Here is a 14,404-nt window from a genome sequence, read left to right as displayed (position 1 = left end):
AACAGCCAGAAGTAAAAAACATCAAATACAAAATATAAAAACAATTTAAAAATGAATTAAACAATTTGGCCCGACAGTTAAAATCCCCCATTAAAAATCCAAATTAAAATACACAATTGGAGAGATTAGGCCAGCCCGACTTGATGAAATAAAAAGGTTTTGAGGGCCCAACGGAAAGTACGTAAGTCTGGAATAGTCCATATCTCAGGGGGGACCTCATTCCAGAGGACAGGTGCTCCCAAAAAGAAAGCTCTCCCCCTGGGGGACGCCAGTTGGCATTGTTTAGCCAATGGCACCCGGAGGAGCCACTCTCTGTGGGAGTGTACTGGCCGGTGGGAGGCTCTTGGTGGCTGCTCTGTAGGGCGACCCGGGGTCCATTAACTGAGGCGATACTAGGTTAAAATCAAACAGGAACTCTTTATTGCTAACAACAGCTGTAGAAGCTTGTGAGAAACAGAACAGAACTTAGGCGTTTGAGAGCTATTTATACTTTAGCTGTCAAACTAAGTAACCAATGGGAAGACAGTATTCTCCCGCTGGCAAGTCCATGCGTTTTGGCCAATCAAGGCCATGCGTCGTAAATGCGAGGACTCAACAGTGGCAGAAGGCGGTCCCGTAAATATCCTGGCCCTAAGCCATGGAGCGCTCTAAAGGTGGTCACCAACACCTTGAATCGCACCCTGAGGACCACCGGGAGCCAGTGCAGCTCACGTAGGAGAGGTGTTACATGGGAGCACCATGACGCTCCCATAATCAAGGGCCTGGTGGCTCAGCAGACTGATAGCATTGTGATTAACACCAGCTGTCTGCAATTACTGTAAGTTCGAATCTCACCAGGCTCAAGGTTTACTCAGCCTTACATCCTTTCTAAGGTAGGTAAATTGAGGACCCAGTTTGTGGGGGCAATAAATATACAAAAGTATGAAGACTATTGCTTAACGCATTGTAAGCCGCCCTGAGTCTCCAGAGAAGGGCGGCATATAAATCAAAATTTAAAAAAATTAAAAAAAAATCACCCGCGCAGCTGCATTCTGGACCAGTTGGAGCCTCCGGGTGCTCTTCAAGGGGAGCCCCTAAAATTCTTAATAAAAATTATATTTATATAGAGAGATTGGGGAAGCTGAGAAGGGAGAAAGATATAGAATAGACCTGAATGATCAAGAGAATAAACAATTTAGAAACCCGTGAAGGACTATTTCAGATCATTCAAATAACTCTTCCGTAATGAATTCATTTTATATGAGAGTTGGAAATTCCTTTTTCAGTTTTCAAGACGCTGCATATACCCAAGACGAGTATTAAAAATGCCTTACTGGAAATCCCACGTCCTGTATTTTCCCACGAAAATACTGCTATCAGATCAAACGATGTGATTTCCATGCAAATTTAATTCCAAATCAAGTACCGCATTTAAGAGGCATCACTATTTTTCTATCACCTATTTTTTCAACGTTTTTTTCCCACCTGAGACTACAATTCCCAGGAGGCAGCGCAATCGTGAACCCGTATTGTATCGTACTAATAATGGAAACGCCCAGGATGCAGCAGCCGTTCCCGGCAAAAAACATCACTCGAAGAAATCAGTCCTTCGCGGCTTCCGTGGAAGCTCGACTGATGCAACTGCAAACAAAGCTTACTCCAATACCTAGCAGGCGATGAGCTTGCTCAGCAGCTGATTGAAGGAGAAGGCATGGAGGCCACACCCTCTCATTCGGATTGGCTGAGGAATAATCTTTGTCCTGTGCTTTGCCACGGCTTCTCTTCACCCCCACCTCCGATTCTGAACGAGCAACGTGGGAGTATCAGGTTTGTTTGCTAGGGGGTAAGTGGGCTCCATAGAGACAAGTATGAGGGAGGGGGGAGGCTGGGTCAAGGGAGAACCTGAAGAGTATGGAAAGGATCGATCAGCGATGCAAAGGGAATGGAAGATCGGGTTTAAGGGACAGGGACCGTAGAATAGACAGGAAAAGCAGAAAAGCAGAGCAGCAGGTGGGAGGTGGGAGGTGGAGCCGGCTCCAAGAAAGGAAAAAGATTAAACGAGCTGTGATGTCAAGTTGAGGATGAGTTTTAGTTAGGAATCCTGCAGTAGCCCTTCTAAACTTTTTTTTTGTCCCAGATACTTGCCCATTCTCTAAATCCAGTGCAAAACCTGAAGACCGTTCCTGTAATTTGCAAGAATTATATTATTATCACCGGCACGTTTAGTTGATATTCTCATTTTTTTTATATACCAGGGATCCATTAGGTCACTTCTAGAAACTTGTTACCATGAGTGTCGGATTCATCGGTGCGGGGCAGCTCGCCTTTTCCTTAGCGAGGGGCTTCACGGCAGCAGGTAGGCAAGTGCAAGAAATTGGAACAGATTTGCAATAAACTCACTGATAGACCAGTGTTATATTTAATTCTGCAACTTTCTTACACATTTGCACAGTATGTTAGATGCCATGTCGTTTGTTTGCTTTTGGTTTAGTATACTGTGCAGACGAAGCCAGTTGTGTTATTTAATTAACCATGTGTAATCAAGTAATGTGCATGTAGTGCGTAATCAAGTAATGTGCAACTTAAATATGATATTTCTGAAATGTTAGAAATGATACTAAATTTTTATCCACGTCACTTATGGTATCCATCTATCTGTCTCTCATATTTTTATTTTTTCCTTGATTCAAGCATACTTTATATTTGTGTAATGAGCTTATTGTAATGAAGACAGTGCTACTTTTGTTGAAATACAGTAGAGTTAGATACAACTAACTCTATACAACAACTAGATGAAACTAATCCCCTTTTGTATTTTGGAATTCATCTTACTATATTACCACTCTCTCCAGGTTAACTTGTTACAGTATTGTTGGGAAAATGTTAATGAGATACAAGCAGATATATGTATGCTATATTTTTAGGAGAATCCGAGGTGCATTTAAATACTCATATCACAACAACCAGAACCCTAGAACCACCTCCTAATTTCTAGGTGGTTTTTTTTTTGTTTTACTTCTTACGAAATAGTATAATTACAGGCTAGAAGAGTGGCTTACTGGTCATGAAACTGCAAATATTGCAAAAGACAGCACAGAACTTTCCATAGATTTAAAAACAAAGTTTTGAAGGGTGTAGTTCTGCATGAACTTTGCCTGCTTATATATTATTTTAGTTTTGAATGTTCATTTACTTAAAAAAATTATCAATACATTTCAGTATTTCTTCACTTTAAAAAAATTGAAAATCTACAATTGGATAAGAGGTAGTAAAAGCAAATTGAATAAGAGACTGAAAAACAAAATGGGTGTATTTAGAAGAGACGTGATGATAGTGGCAAGGTTATAATGAAAACAGAGGAGGCAGGCAGAGCAGGTTATGCTAGGCTCTAACAAACCTGGAAGTAGGACTATCAGAGCTGGGCAGCAAAAATTTAATGGAGCTAGATGGCAGTAAAGAAATACTGAAAAAGATCCTTTAGTGTCCTCTAGTGGTCATCTAGATTGATTTAGTCAGTTATGATAAAAAGAAAGGGTTTTATGCAACTAGGAAGGGGGAGATGAGTTCCTTATGAGTCAAGTAGTCAAGCAGGAGGGGGAGAATATGATACTTTAAATAGAAGAGGGAACTCCTCACATGGCCTACATTGCTGCTATAACATGGAAGAAATGGCTGAGTGACCTTCCTCTTCCTTTTCTCTCAGCCTGGTGGGACTCTGCATCTGAACTCTCTCACCACTGGAAGAGCCCATCTAAGTGGGGCTGTAAAACACTAATGCCTCTGATAAGAACTGAATCATCACTTGAATAAGATATAGGAAGTTATAGCAAAATGAAACATAATATTTATTTTTCTAGGGATTTTGGCTGCCCACAAGATAACAGCAAGCTCACCAGACACTGATCTCCCAACAGTATCAGGTTTGAGGGTAGGTTATAGTATTTGAAATATTAAAATGCCTCTTTTCTGCTTTCAAAACACTCATAAAACTCTCGGTAGCTATGTTTGTATACTGAACTCTTCATATATGATGTGCACACTGCTTTGATTGATGTCACTGATGACTCCTGGCAGTGAATCCAGCTAACAAATCAGGTGTTTTTTGGTTTGATTTCCTTACATAGCTTGACAAGTATCTTGCTGGTTCATCTAGGAACAACCCATATCCTGATGCCAAGAACAAAACTGTGGCACCAGTCTGGCTTGTTCCAAGATGAATAAAGTAGAACTCCTAGTTTATACATCATAGTCACCAACCACAGAGCATACAACTTTTTTTAACTGTGACTATTAGCAGAGGGATCCAGTGGATATGATAGCAACAACAGAGAGCAGCATACTTCTAGTCATAAACCAGAATACTGATTTGTAGTTCCAATAAGAATTTGGGCATTTCATGCTTCATCCATGTACTGAGATAGTTTAGATTTTTTTAGCTCTGATATTATGTCTACAGGAACTAAACTTCCCAGTCAGAACTTTTTCTGTTCCTATACTAGAATTAGGATACATTTCACTCATATAAAAAAGAAAAATTGAGAGAAAAAAGTAGGGCTACATGTTACTCAGAAAAGCATATACAGGGGATCCTCAAGGTACAACAGGAAATTTAATGGATATTTGAAATTATGACAGACTACCCAAAATCACATATAATCCCATTTCAAAGTTACGATGGCTGCAGCAGGCCTGCAGTCCCCCCCCTCCCACCCATTGAAACCCTGCAGCACTTGGGCCTCCTCCCAATGCACCTATCATGCCCCATCTTTTGAAGCTCTCCGGACCTCATGTTGTGGAAGGCAAGCAGGCTATGTGTCCCTGGGCCAGGCAATGGTGATCCAAATGTGGAGGCCATTTTGTCTCACCCATTTGTGGGAAGGACAAAATGGCGGCCATCAGAGAAATTACTTCATTTTGCTGCCTTCGAGAGTTCTGCAGCATAGTGCCTTAGAAGCTTCTGATCGTTGCAGAAAGCTTCTGCAGCTCTGTGCAGAGCTTGGTTAAGGTAGCAAAATGAAGCAATTTGTCCTGCAGATGTGTGGCAGTGAGCCTAATACAGCAAATCGAATGTGGCTGCCATTTTACGGATGGGACTAAATGATGGCCATTTTCAGAACTGTGCCATGTGGCCATGCAAAAAAGAAAATCATATCAGCATCCTGGAAGGCCTCTCAGCTCTTCAAAAGCTAAATGAGAAGAAGTGTATTTGGCCTGGTGATGGGATGGGAATCAGATCTAAGGTCTGGGAAGACCCGGTGGGAGTGGGAAAAGGCATGTGAGGACCCAAGCACAGGAAGTGGAGCATGGGGTGTCAGTGATTGGGGAGGCCTTGGGAGGGCCAGGGCAGGCGTGCTTGGGCCTGTATGAAGCCTCGAAGAGCCTCCCCCACCCAGGAGGCACCCCACATTCCACTTAGCAACCCACATGTTCTTTTTATGTTTCATTGGGAAGCAGGGTGGATAAAAATTTAATTTAAAAAAAATCGATTTTTTAAAAAAATTAAATTGGATTTTTTTGATTTTTATCAAATTTATTTTAATAAAATGCTTTTGGAGTAAAAATCTGTCTAAAGATAGTTTTCTATTTAAGATACATTAATAATTTAGTTTATTCAGAATGATGTGGAGCTTAGTTATGTAAGATGAGGCTGTATATTTTGCAATATTTATATTTTTGGTAAACTCATTCAATGAATCCAAGCTCTGCAGGCTAAATAGGAAACCTTCATTTTGCTTGCAAATAATAATATTAAAGATTTTAACTACCAGCAAGAATGAGTCCTTACATTTAAAGAGCACTGGTCATTTCAGATCCATCATGGCAGCGCCTGTTAGCAGGCATCCACTCACCTGCTGTCCACCACGTCCCTCACCTTGTTGTGTCACTGCCGCATTAAAGTGAATGGGACTGTCGGTGAATTAACAGCGGGTCAGAGGAAGAGCCACTGCGGGACAGGGACGACAGTTGCTTTTTAAAAATTATGATTTAAATCTACTTGATTTAAATCAAGCCTTTTTTACTAGTGATTTAAATCATGATTTAAATCGACTTGATTTAAATCAAATCATCCTGCTGGGAAGAGTGGGGGTGGGTTCATTAGGTGACACCCTTCACCTAAAGACTGCCATGACATATGACCATAATGGGCAGGCTCCATTACAGTCGTTTCTCGAGGCCTATCTATACTTTAATAGTTGTTTTTTTTCACATGAAAAAATAACTTTAGCATGAGATACTAGTATGGAAATACTTTTTGTGAGGAAGATATAATCTTTTTTTATTTATTTCTTCTGTTGCAAATAGATATTCTCGAATAGATATGGAGAAGATTTGATACATTCAGTCACCGCCTTGCTTCTGTCAATTATCATTACTTATGGTGGCATTGCTAAAGGAATTATATGTTACATTTGTGTCCACAATGCATTCTTTAGTCCTTAGTTTCTATCTTCAGGAGTATCATATTCCTAGAATCTAGTTGAGATCAGACCTGTCCTTAAACTGCAGAATATCTGAGGTTGTGGTTTTGATTATAAAATGTATTTATAAAATTTTCATATATAAATACAGGTAGTCCTCAACTTACGACCACAATTGAGTCCAAATTTTCTGTTGTTAAGTGAGACTTTGTTAAGTGAGTTTTGCCCCATTTTACAACCTTTCTTGCCACAATTGTTAAGTGAATCCAGCTAACAAATGATTATGGAGATGCTACAAAGTTGTAAGTGTGAAAAATGATGATAAGTCTTTTTTTCAGTGCTGTTGTAACTTTGGTCACTAAATGAACTGTTGTAAATCGAGGACTACCTGTACTAGAGTCATCATAGCAAATGGTAAAACAGCACTACCATAAGTGTAAAAATTGAATATACATCTAGATACTGAACACGTTCCAAACAGGATATAAGATTCTTCCCAAGAAGTTCCTCTCTATCTCAGTTTGTCTGCAAGCTAGTGCAGTTATTTCGATCAAAAAACCTCATCTCAACCCCAGTAGTCAAAATAGTTGAATTACGTTTGCCTCATTTTTTTTGCCCATTTAAAATCAAGATGTGAGATTAATTTGGCTTTAATCTATCAAGTTTATTTTGCCTTTGTAGTTCTAGGAAAACAAATGTGTGCCCAAGCTTGCCTCGTTTCATGCTTAATTCTATTGTCCTTGTTATAATCTCAACACAAAGATGTACTTCATCAATTGCTATGCAATTTCTTAATTCCAGAAAATGGGTGTAAATTTCACCATAAGCAACAAGGAGACGGTTAAAAACAGTGATGTCCTGTTTCTAGCAGTGAAACCTCCCATAATTCCCTTTATCTTGGATGAAATTGGCTCAGACATAGAAGATCGACATATTGTAGTCTCGTGTGCTGCTGGTGTCACTATCAGCTCAATTGAAAAGGTGAGAATCAGCACTCATCTCAGTGGTGAAATGTAAAATTTGTAATGGGGGTACATGTGACTGAGTGGGTGTTGCCAACTTTTTTTTTACTTTTAAAAGCATTTTTTAAAAGTAATGTGTGGGGGTGCTGTGTAATGGGGGGGTAATTTGACTGAGTGGGCGTTGCCAACTTTTTTTTTTACTTTTAAAAGCATTTTTTTCTACAAAAAAAACCTCTTCGGCAGGGGCCGAAGAGGTTGCAGAAAAAATGCTTTTAAAAACCTCTGACGATCCCAGCTGAGCCGCGCAATCATCAGAGCTTTTTTTTTACTTTTAAAAGCATTTTTTCGTTGCAGAAAAAATGCTTTTAAAAGTAAAAAAAAAAGCCTCTGATGATTGCGCGGCTCAGCTGGGCATGGGGGGGGTGCATGGATTTTTGCTACCGGTTCTCCGAACCACCCGCTGCCATCGCTACCTGATTGGGTGATCCGGTCCGAACTGGGAGCATTTCACCCCTGACTCATCTGTATTAGGTTTCTTGAGCCTAGAGATGTGCAAGGGAAGGGCAGCTAGCAGACATTTCTGAAGAACAAACTAATCATGTGGTGGTAATAGTGCAACAAATATAATTGCTTTGCTTATATAGAAAGAAGAGGAAATGTATCTTCGGTTAATGATCTAGTAAATAGCTTTGTAAGTAAACTGGTTATCACCCTACATGAATCGGCATTAATAAATTATGTTTATCAACCTGAATAAAATAGCATAAATTATTCTAAATTAGCATAAATTGTAATAAATTATTAATATTACACCAGATAGCATGAATTGTGGGTATTACCCAATAAATGATGAATTAATATCTTATTATAAATCATTACTACCCTGAATAAATTATTATACGTTATGAGTATTACCCAGATGAACTATCATGAATTAGTAAGGCATAAATTAATAAATTATCATGATGTAATTATTATAAATTACTGTCATTATTCTGGATAAATTACCAGAATTTAATACATTACCATAAATCGTTGTCCTAGATAAATTATATATTATCATAAATCATGATTATTATCCCAGATAAATTATCATAAATTATTGTACTGGATAAATTATCAGAAATTATGATTCTTTTCTGGATAAATTAGCATGAATTGCTAAATTATTATGAATTAATAAATTGTTATCAACTTGAATAAATTAACATAAGTTGTTCTACATTAGCATACATTTAATAAGATTCTGATTGAATTCTCATAATGTTCCTAATTATCATAAATTGTGATAAATTATCCTATATAATACGCCACCCTATGGACATTCCTTAAATTGCAAATGGGGCAGTTGGCAGGAGTCTGTTATGTATAACTTAGCTTTTTGGTACTTGGCATCTCCAGATGTGCTGGGATTACAACTTCTAGAATGATCAGTCCCTCGGTTAGGAAAATGGAATTGCAATGCATCTGGAGGACAACAAGTTGAGAAATGAAGATGCAATGCTTTTAAAACTTTCAGTATTTCTTCTGTAAGGATCTTCTGATATATGAATAAGAAATAAGTGCCTAGGGAGAAGAATAGGTTCCTAGCTAAACTCTTTGCCCTCACCTCGACATATTTCATTTAAAAATATGAAGAGACATTATATGGGTACCAAATAAATATGGAACATTCTTTCCTACCTGTCTGTAACCTGGCACAGTTGGATTTTCTACAGCACTTGTCAGATCTAATTTTTTAAAAAGTTCTGAATTAAGTATCTTCAATTGTTTCTCTTATTTTTGTTTCAAGAAACTTTCTGCCTTCTGCCCCACCCCAAAAGTGATCAGGTGCATGACCAATACACCAGTCATTGTGCGGGAAGGGGCCACCGTTTATGCCACAGGCACGCATGCAGAAGTGGAAGATGGGAAGCTCTTAGAACAGCTGATGGCAAGTGTGGGCTTCTGCACTGAAGTGGAAGAAGATTTGATAGATGCTGTGACAGGACTCAGTGGCAGTGGACCTGCTTATGTATGTGCCATATCTTTGCTGTGTTCTTCAAAAAGGATATAAAAGTTTTGGGTGGCAGTGAGGGTAGGGTTATATGCAGAAATTTAATTACTTTTATGCTATATCTTATTTTACGAGGCGGCAGATCGGCTTGCAATATTTGAGAATGAGGCTTTATAACCAAGTGCTTCATTTCCTAGATGTCTTTAGAACTATTGGAGTTCTAGATGATTTATTCCAAACTGTCCTAGGCTACCCACAAGGATCCATTGTTAAAATTCTGGAATAACAGCAGTTGCCTCAGTCTGTACTGATTGGAAGTTCTTGACATTGTAACTGCAGCACAGTTAGAGGGCATTGGATTGAGGAACTCTGATTAGAACAGAACAGTCTTCTTCTTGTGCCATATCCATCATTGGACGTCAGCAATCATGTTGGCGATCCTATTTTTATTAACAGCCACACGAAAAAGTGCTGCTGAGTTATGTCCAAACCAGTCCATTAGATTTTGAAGCTATTATGTTCTTCTTCTGCCTGGACCTTGTTTGCCTTCAATCTTTCCTTGGAGGATTAAGTGAAGTCTGCTGTACAGAATACAATATTCTTTATTGGCCAAGTGTGATTGGACACACAAAGAATTTGTCTCTGATGTATAAGCTCTTAGTATACATACAAGCAACAGTGATAAATCATAAATCATAAGATACAATCATAAATCATGAGATACAACCAACAACTAATAGTCATAAGATACCAGTAGGAGTAGGTAATAGGAAAGGTGAGAAGGATAATAGTCATGATTTAGATAATCAGAAAAATACATTGCATTGTTATGTTCCACTTCCAGAATGTTTACTTCTCTTTAACTACTGATTTCCTAGGCATTCACAGCCCTGGATGCCCTGGCAGATGGAGGGGTGAAGATGGGCCTTCCTCGCAGGCTAGCGGTCCGATTGGGAGCTCAAGCCTTGTTGGTCAGTATCTTAGCTTGTGATTATCAGAATGGTCAATGACTACTCTGCTTCCTAATAATTGATAGGAAAAAAGTCAAATTATTTTTTTTAAAAAAAGTGTTTGAAATTCAAAGAAGGACCCTATTACCACCCAGCTATGAAAGTACAGTACAAAAAACAGAAATATTATTGGATCATTCAATCATGTGTGAGACAGGTCAGATTTTTTTTAATTCAATGACCAATTTGCAGTTTTAAGGAACTCTGTCTGCCATAATTTACATTTTCTCCCTCAAAGATCCAGCTAAATATAGGTTAAAGTAACTTATTGCTCCTATCCCCTAAGTTGTCTTTGTCTTGTCTACCCAATACCATAGGGAGCTGCCAAAATGCTGTTGGATTCTGAGCAGCATCCTGGACAGCTTAAGGACAATGTCTGCTCACCAGGAGGTGCTACAATCTATGCTCTCCATTTCCTAGAGAGTGGTGGTTTCCGCTCACTGCTCATCAATGCTGTGGAGGCATCCTGCATCAGGACACGGTATGCTTGCACATAGCAAAAAGAAATCCCCTCTCACACACCCCTTGAGTTGTGTTCTTTGATTTGTTAATCCATTCTCTGTCTTCAACAGGGAACTACAGTGCTTAGCTGACCAGGAGAAAGTCTCCCCAGCTGCCGTTAAGAAAACCTTAATGGATAAAGTGAAATTAGAATCTTCCTCTGCCAACAAGGTCAGCCTATTCAACAAGAATAATCCTGGCAACAAGAAATACTGAAGAGACCCAAGCCTTGCCTGAGCCTGTTTTCTTTTTCTTTGAATGGAATATTTAGCACACATCATTTTAAAGTGGGGTGTTTCGGGGGGGAGAGGTGTCCTGGACTCGAGATGCTGAAAGAAAGGCATTTAAATTTCCAGAAGTAATTATTAAGGTATAGTAGATAGGGCAATGTTCTTGGAGGCTGAGGGGAAAGTAATTTTTTTCAGCCAGTTCTCTTAGGGAAGAAACTTCAACAGTCTTGACAGATGATTTGTTTACATTTTTCATCCAAATATTCCTAGTTAATCTCACAACAGATTTGCAAAACAGGTGATCCAGAGAAATAATTACATAGTCAAACAAAGCTGTATCTAAGTATTTTGAAGTCTTGTTCACTTGCATTCATTCATTCGTTCATTATTTCATTCCTCTCTCACACACACATATACCCTACATAAGGGTAGAAGCAGACTCTTCAGATCTTTTTTCTGCAATGTCTCTCATTTTAATCAAACAATTGTCTACTGCTTTTAGATTTCATATAGGTTATTTGTCTGGGCTAATACACTGCAAAAAGTATCTATAGTAGTCTCTTCTATAGACTATGGAATCTCTTCATTCCATAAGAACATAAGAATCTGTTTTAAACAGATCAGTCTGATTCTCCATTTGGCCACATATTGTGTCTACTCTGACTGGCAGCAACTTTCTAGTTTTTAGCAGAGCTCTTTCTCATTTCTTGCTACCTAAATTGGATTTGCCCAAGATTTTGATCTTTCATTTTCATGCAGGTAATGTGTAAACTTATAGTATGTAAGCTATAAGAAATCTCATCTAGATTCAGAATATGCTATGGCATATGTCTGGAAGTTGTTCAGATTGTGTGGGGATTAGGTAAAGGTTCCCCTCGTACATATGTGCTAGTCATTCTCGACTCTAGGGAGTGGTGCTCATCTCTGTTTCAAAGCCGAAGAGCCAGCACTGTCTGAAGGCATCTCTGTGGTCATGTGGCCGGCATAATTAAATGCCAAAGGCACACGGAACGCTGTTACCTTCCCACCAAAGGTGGTCCCTATTTTTCTACTTGCATTATTTATGTGCTTTCGAACTGCTAGGTTGGCCGAAGCTGGGACAAGTAACGGGAGCTCACCCCATTACGCAGAACTAGGGATTCGAATCGCTGAACTGCCGACCTTTCAATCAACAAACTCAGTGTCTTAGCCACTGAGCTACCGCATCCCTGTGGGGATTATTCATACATAATTTTTATTTTCACAGTGGAGTAGCTATTAACACAAGGTATTAACATTTTGGTGCTACAATCAGAAATAACAAACCGTACTATGATGCAAGAATGAGTAACAGATGCATTAGTGATCTAATCATGAATTTATTGGATTTATTCACAGCATTCCTCTAATAGATAAGGACTAAGACTTGAAGCTTGCCTAAGGCTGCAAAATGAAAAAAAAAATAGTTGTGAAGATGTACCTTCTAAGTAGACCTGAAATCTAAGAACTTATTATAGTGAGGTGCAGAGAAGTCAGTTTTCTTATTTCTTTTAAGGCTAGAGTCTTGCTTTGCTAAAATGCTCCCTGCCCTTTCTAGGACATTGATATTGTTGTGTTATATATTGCTTCTGGGTAAAATATTTTTCTGCTGAGAAAAGCAGAACTTAGCCTTTATCTGTAGAACTTAAGTCTCTTTATATCCTGGAGGCAGACATGTGTTCTGAACTAATTGGGAGCTTCAGCATGCAGGTTCTGCTAAAGTGCCCAAAGGCTGAGAAGATGTAGGTGGTGATTGTCCCCACAAAAAGATCAAGGGCAGAGCAATTCTGTACTACTACACAATTGTCCCCTTCCTGCCTTAGTCTTATTCTAGTCTTTTCTTGTCACTTTTTCCTATTTTCTGGAATACACGTAACAGGAGCAGTGGCTTTTATTTTGTGAATGAGCCAAACTATTGGCTCATTCACAAACTCATTAAACCATTGGCTTATAAACCTATAAGGAAAAGCTCAGAAACAACCATTCTGTCTTTAAACAAACCACACTTCTTGTTACATCTGAACTCAGGAAACTTCTTAAATAATAAAGTGACAATGATCTAGAGTTAAACTATATCTAAAGGAATATGAAGCAGGATTCTCCTGAGGTGAAGCTTTAGTTTATTTTTATATGACTACCCAAATGGTCAAAGAATTAGAGGAAAAAATGTTTTTGCTCTAGGTACTTGCTGCAATTTGTAGATACTATTTTTCGGGAAATCTTTATGGAACATCGATAGTCTGTATTCTTCAATTTAAAATTACGTTTCACTACTTCTGTATCCTGATTGCATTAAAGTAAGTGTGTGAAACCTCAGGTGTTTTCTTTCTTGGCTTCCCTTCAACAACAAAGAAACTCGGCCACCAATCAAAGACCTTGCTTTTCCCACTTCCTTGAATGGAACAAAATTGGGCTGAGAGAGTAAAAATACAGTAGAGTACTGTCTATCAGCATCCTGGAAAACTGATAGAAGATCCGGTTGTAATAAGTTTGGTTTTTAATTTAGAACAAAGCTGACAATTTATATGTAAGAAATATACATTATAGAGAAAATTTTGATGATCACATGCCTATGAGTGAGAATGACATTGGAGTGCAGTCTGAAACAGCTTTATCTGAATGTGAAGGTATCAACCTATGATTTTCACAACATCTCTCAGTGCAGTGGCCAGTTCAGACTTGGAAAAGGAAGAGAATTATCAGCCTGAGGGAATTCAGCTGGAAGAGTTGCTTAGCAACCAAGAAAGACAGTTATCACTAGAAATCAAAGAGGCGGAGCTACCAAGGAGAAGAGGAGGGCTGAACAAAGACTATTGGCCAGAAAACCCTGACCTGTCAAGAGAAACAATCCTGGTCATGCCAGTCCTATACATAAGAGGAGCCAGGCATCTCGCATTTCACAGATCTGTGGGGACAACTCTCTTTGTATCTCACCATCGTGTACCTCAACCCCTTAGCTGCCTCCTTAGTTGTTCAGATCTTTTGCCATCAGAGTTCTGTTTCAGAACAGAATGTTTTGAAGTATGTCTATTAGTAACATCTCTGATTTCTGTGGGCTAGGACAAAACAGATTGACACCAGCCTAAATCCCAGTCACCTAGGGAGAGTAATTAACTACTGGCCACATAGCAATGGAAATTGTCATGGATCAACTTGCCGCCAAAAACTCTCATTCATGCAGCAGGTGGTGCTACTTAAAGCACAGCTACAAGCTCTGCAAGTCTAGTCATTGCAGGCAGCAGCCACAGTGCCACACCACACAGACCAGAAATATTCAGTAGCATGCCCA

The 14,404-nt window shown here is 39.0% G+C and overlaps 1 protein-coding gene across 4 annotated transcripts; it reads left to right on the top strand.

The window, feature by feature from the left end:
• Window positions 1–1,469: 1,469 nt before the first annotated feature.
• Window positions 1,470–13,426, top strand: PYCR1 (pyrroline-5-carboxylate reductase 1). Of its 4 annotated transcripts, none has more exons than XM_034412903.3 (8): window positions 1,470–1,806; window positions 2,235–2,335; window positions 3,837–3,907; window positions 7,200–7,379; window positions 9,153–9,374; window positions 10,235–10,327; window positions 10,684–10,847; window positions 10,939–13,426. In XM_034412903.3, exons 2-8 carry the CDS (start codon window positions 2,269–2,271, stop codon window positions 11,081–11,083), a joined length of 942 nt encoding a protein of 313 aa, XP_034268794.2. In that variant the 5' UTR covers window positions 1,470–1,806; window positions 2,235–2,268; the 3' UTR covers window positions 11,084–13,426. The 4 variants fall into 4 exon arrangements, with proteins under 4 accessions (XP_034268794.2, XP_087743235.1, XP_087743234.1 ...); XM_087887108.1 differs by lacking the exon at window positions 1,470–1,806 and adding an exon at window positions 2,116–2,202 and having other exon boundaries at window positions 2,253–2,335; XM_087887109.1 differs by lacking the exon at window positions 3,837–3,907 and having other exon boundaries at window positions 1,550–1,806.
• The last annotated feature ends 978 nt before the right edge of the window (window positions 13,427–14,404 follow it).

The sequence above is a fragment of the Pantherophis guttatus genome, chromosome 2 (assembly GCF_059756535.1).
Source record: "Pantherophis guttatus breed Tessera chromosome 2, ASM5975653v1, whole genome shotgun sequence".
NCBI classification, from domain to species: Eukaryota; Metazoa; Chordata; class Lepidosauria; order Squamata; family Colubridae; genus Pantherophis; species Pantherophis guttatus.
This window is presented reverse-complemented; position numbering and strand designations above follow the sequence as displayed.

What these genes read in the sequence shown, in the direction of transcription:
- PYCR1 (XM_034412903.3), top strand. Translation starts at nt 2,269, where the DNA reads ATGAGTGTCGGATTCATCGGTGCGGGGCAGCTCGCCTTTTCCTTAGCG. An exon ending in CTATCAGCTCAATTGAAAAG is followed by an intron (nt 7,380 to 9,152) that starts GTGAGAATCAGC and finishes TTTTGTTTCAAG; the next exon opens with AAACTTTCTGCCTTCTGCCC. An exon ending in TGGGAGCTCAAGCCTTGTTG is followed by an intron (nt 10,328 to 10,683) that starts GTCAGTATCTTA and finishes CCAATACCATAG; the next exon opens with GGAGCTGCCAAAATGCTGTT.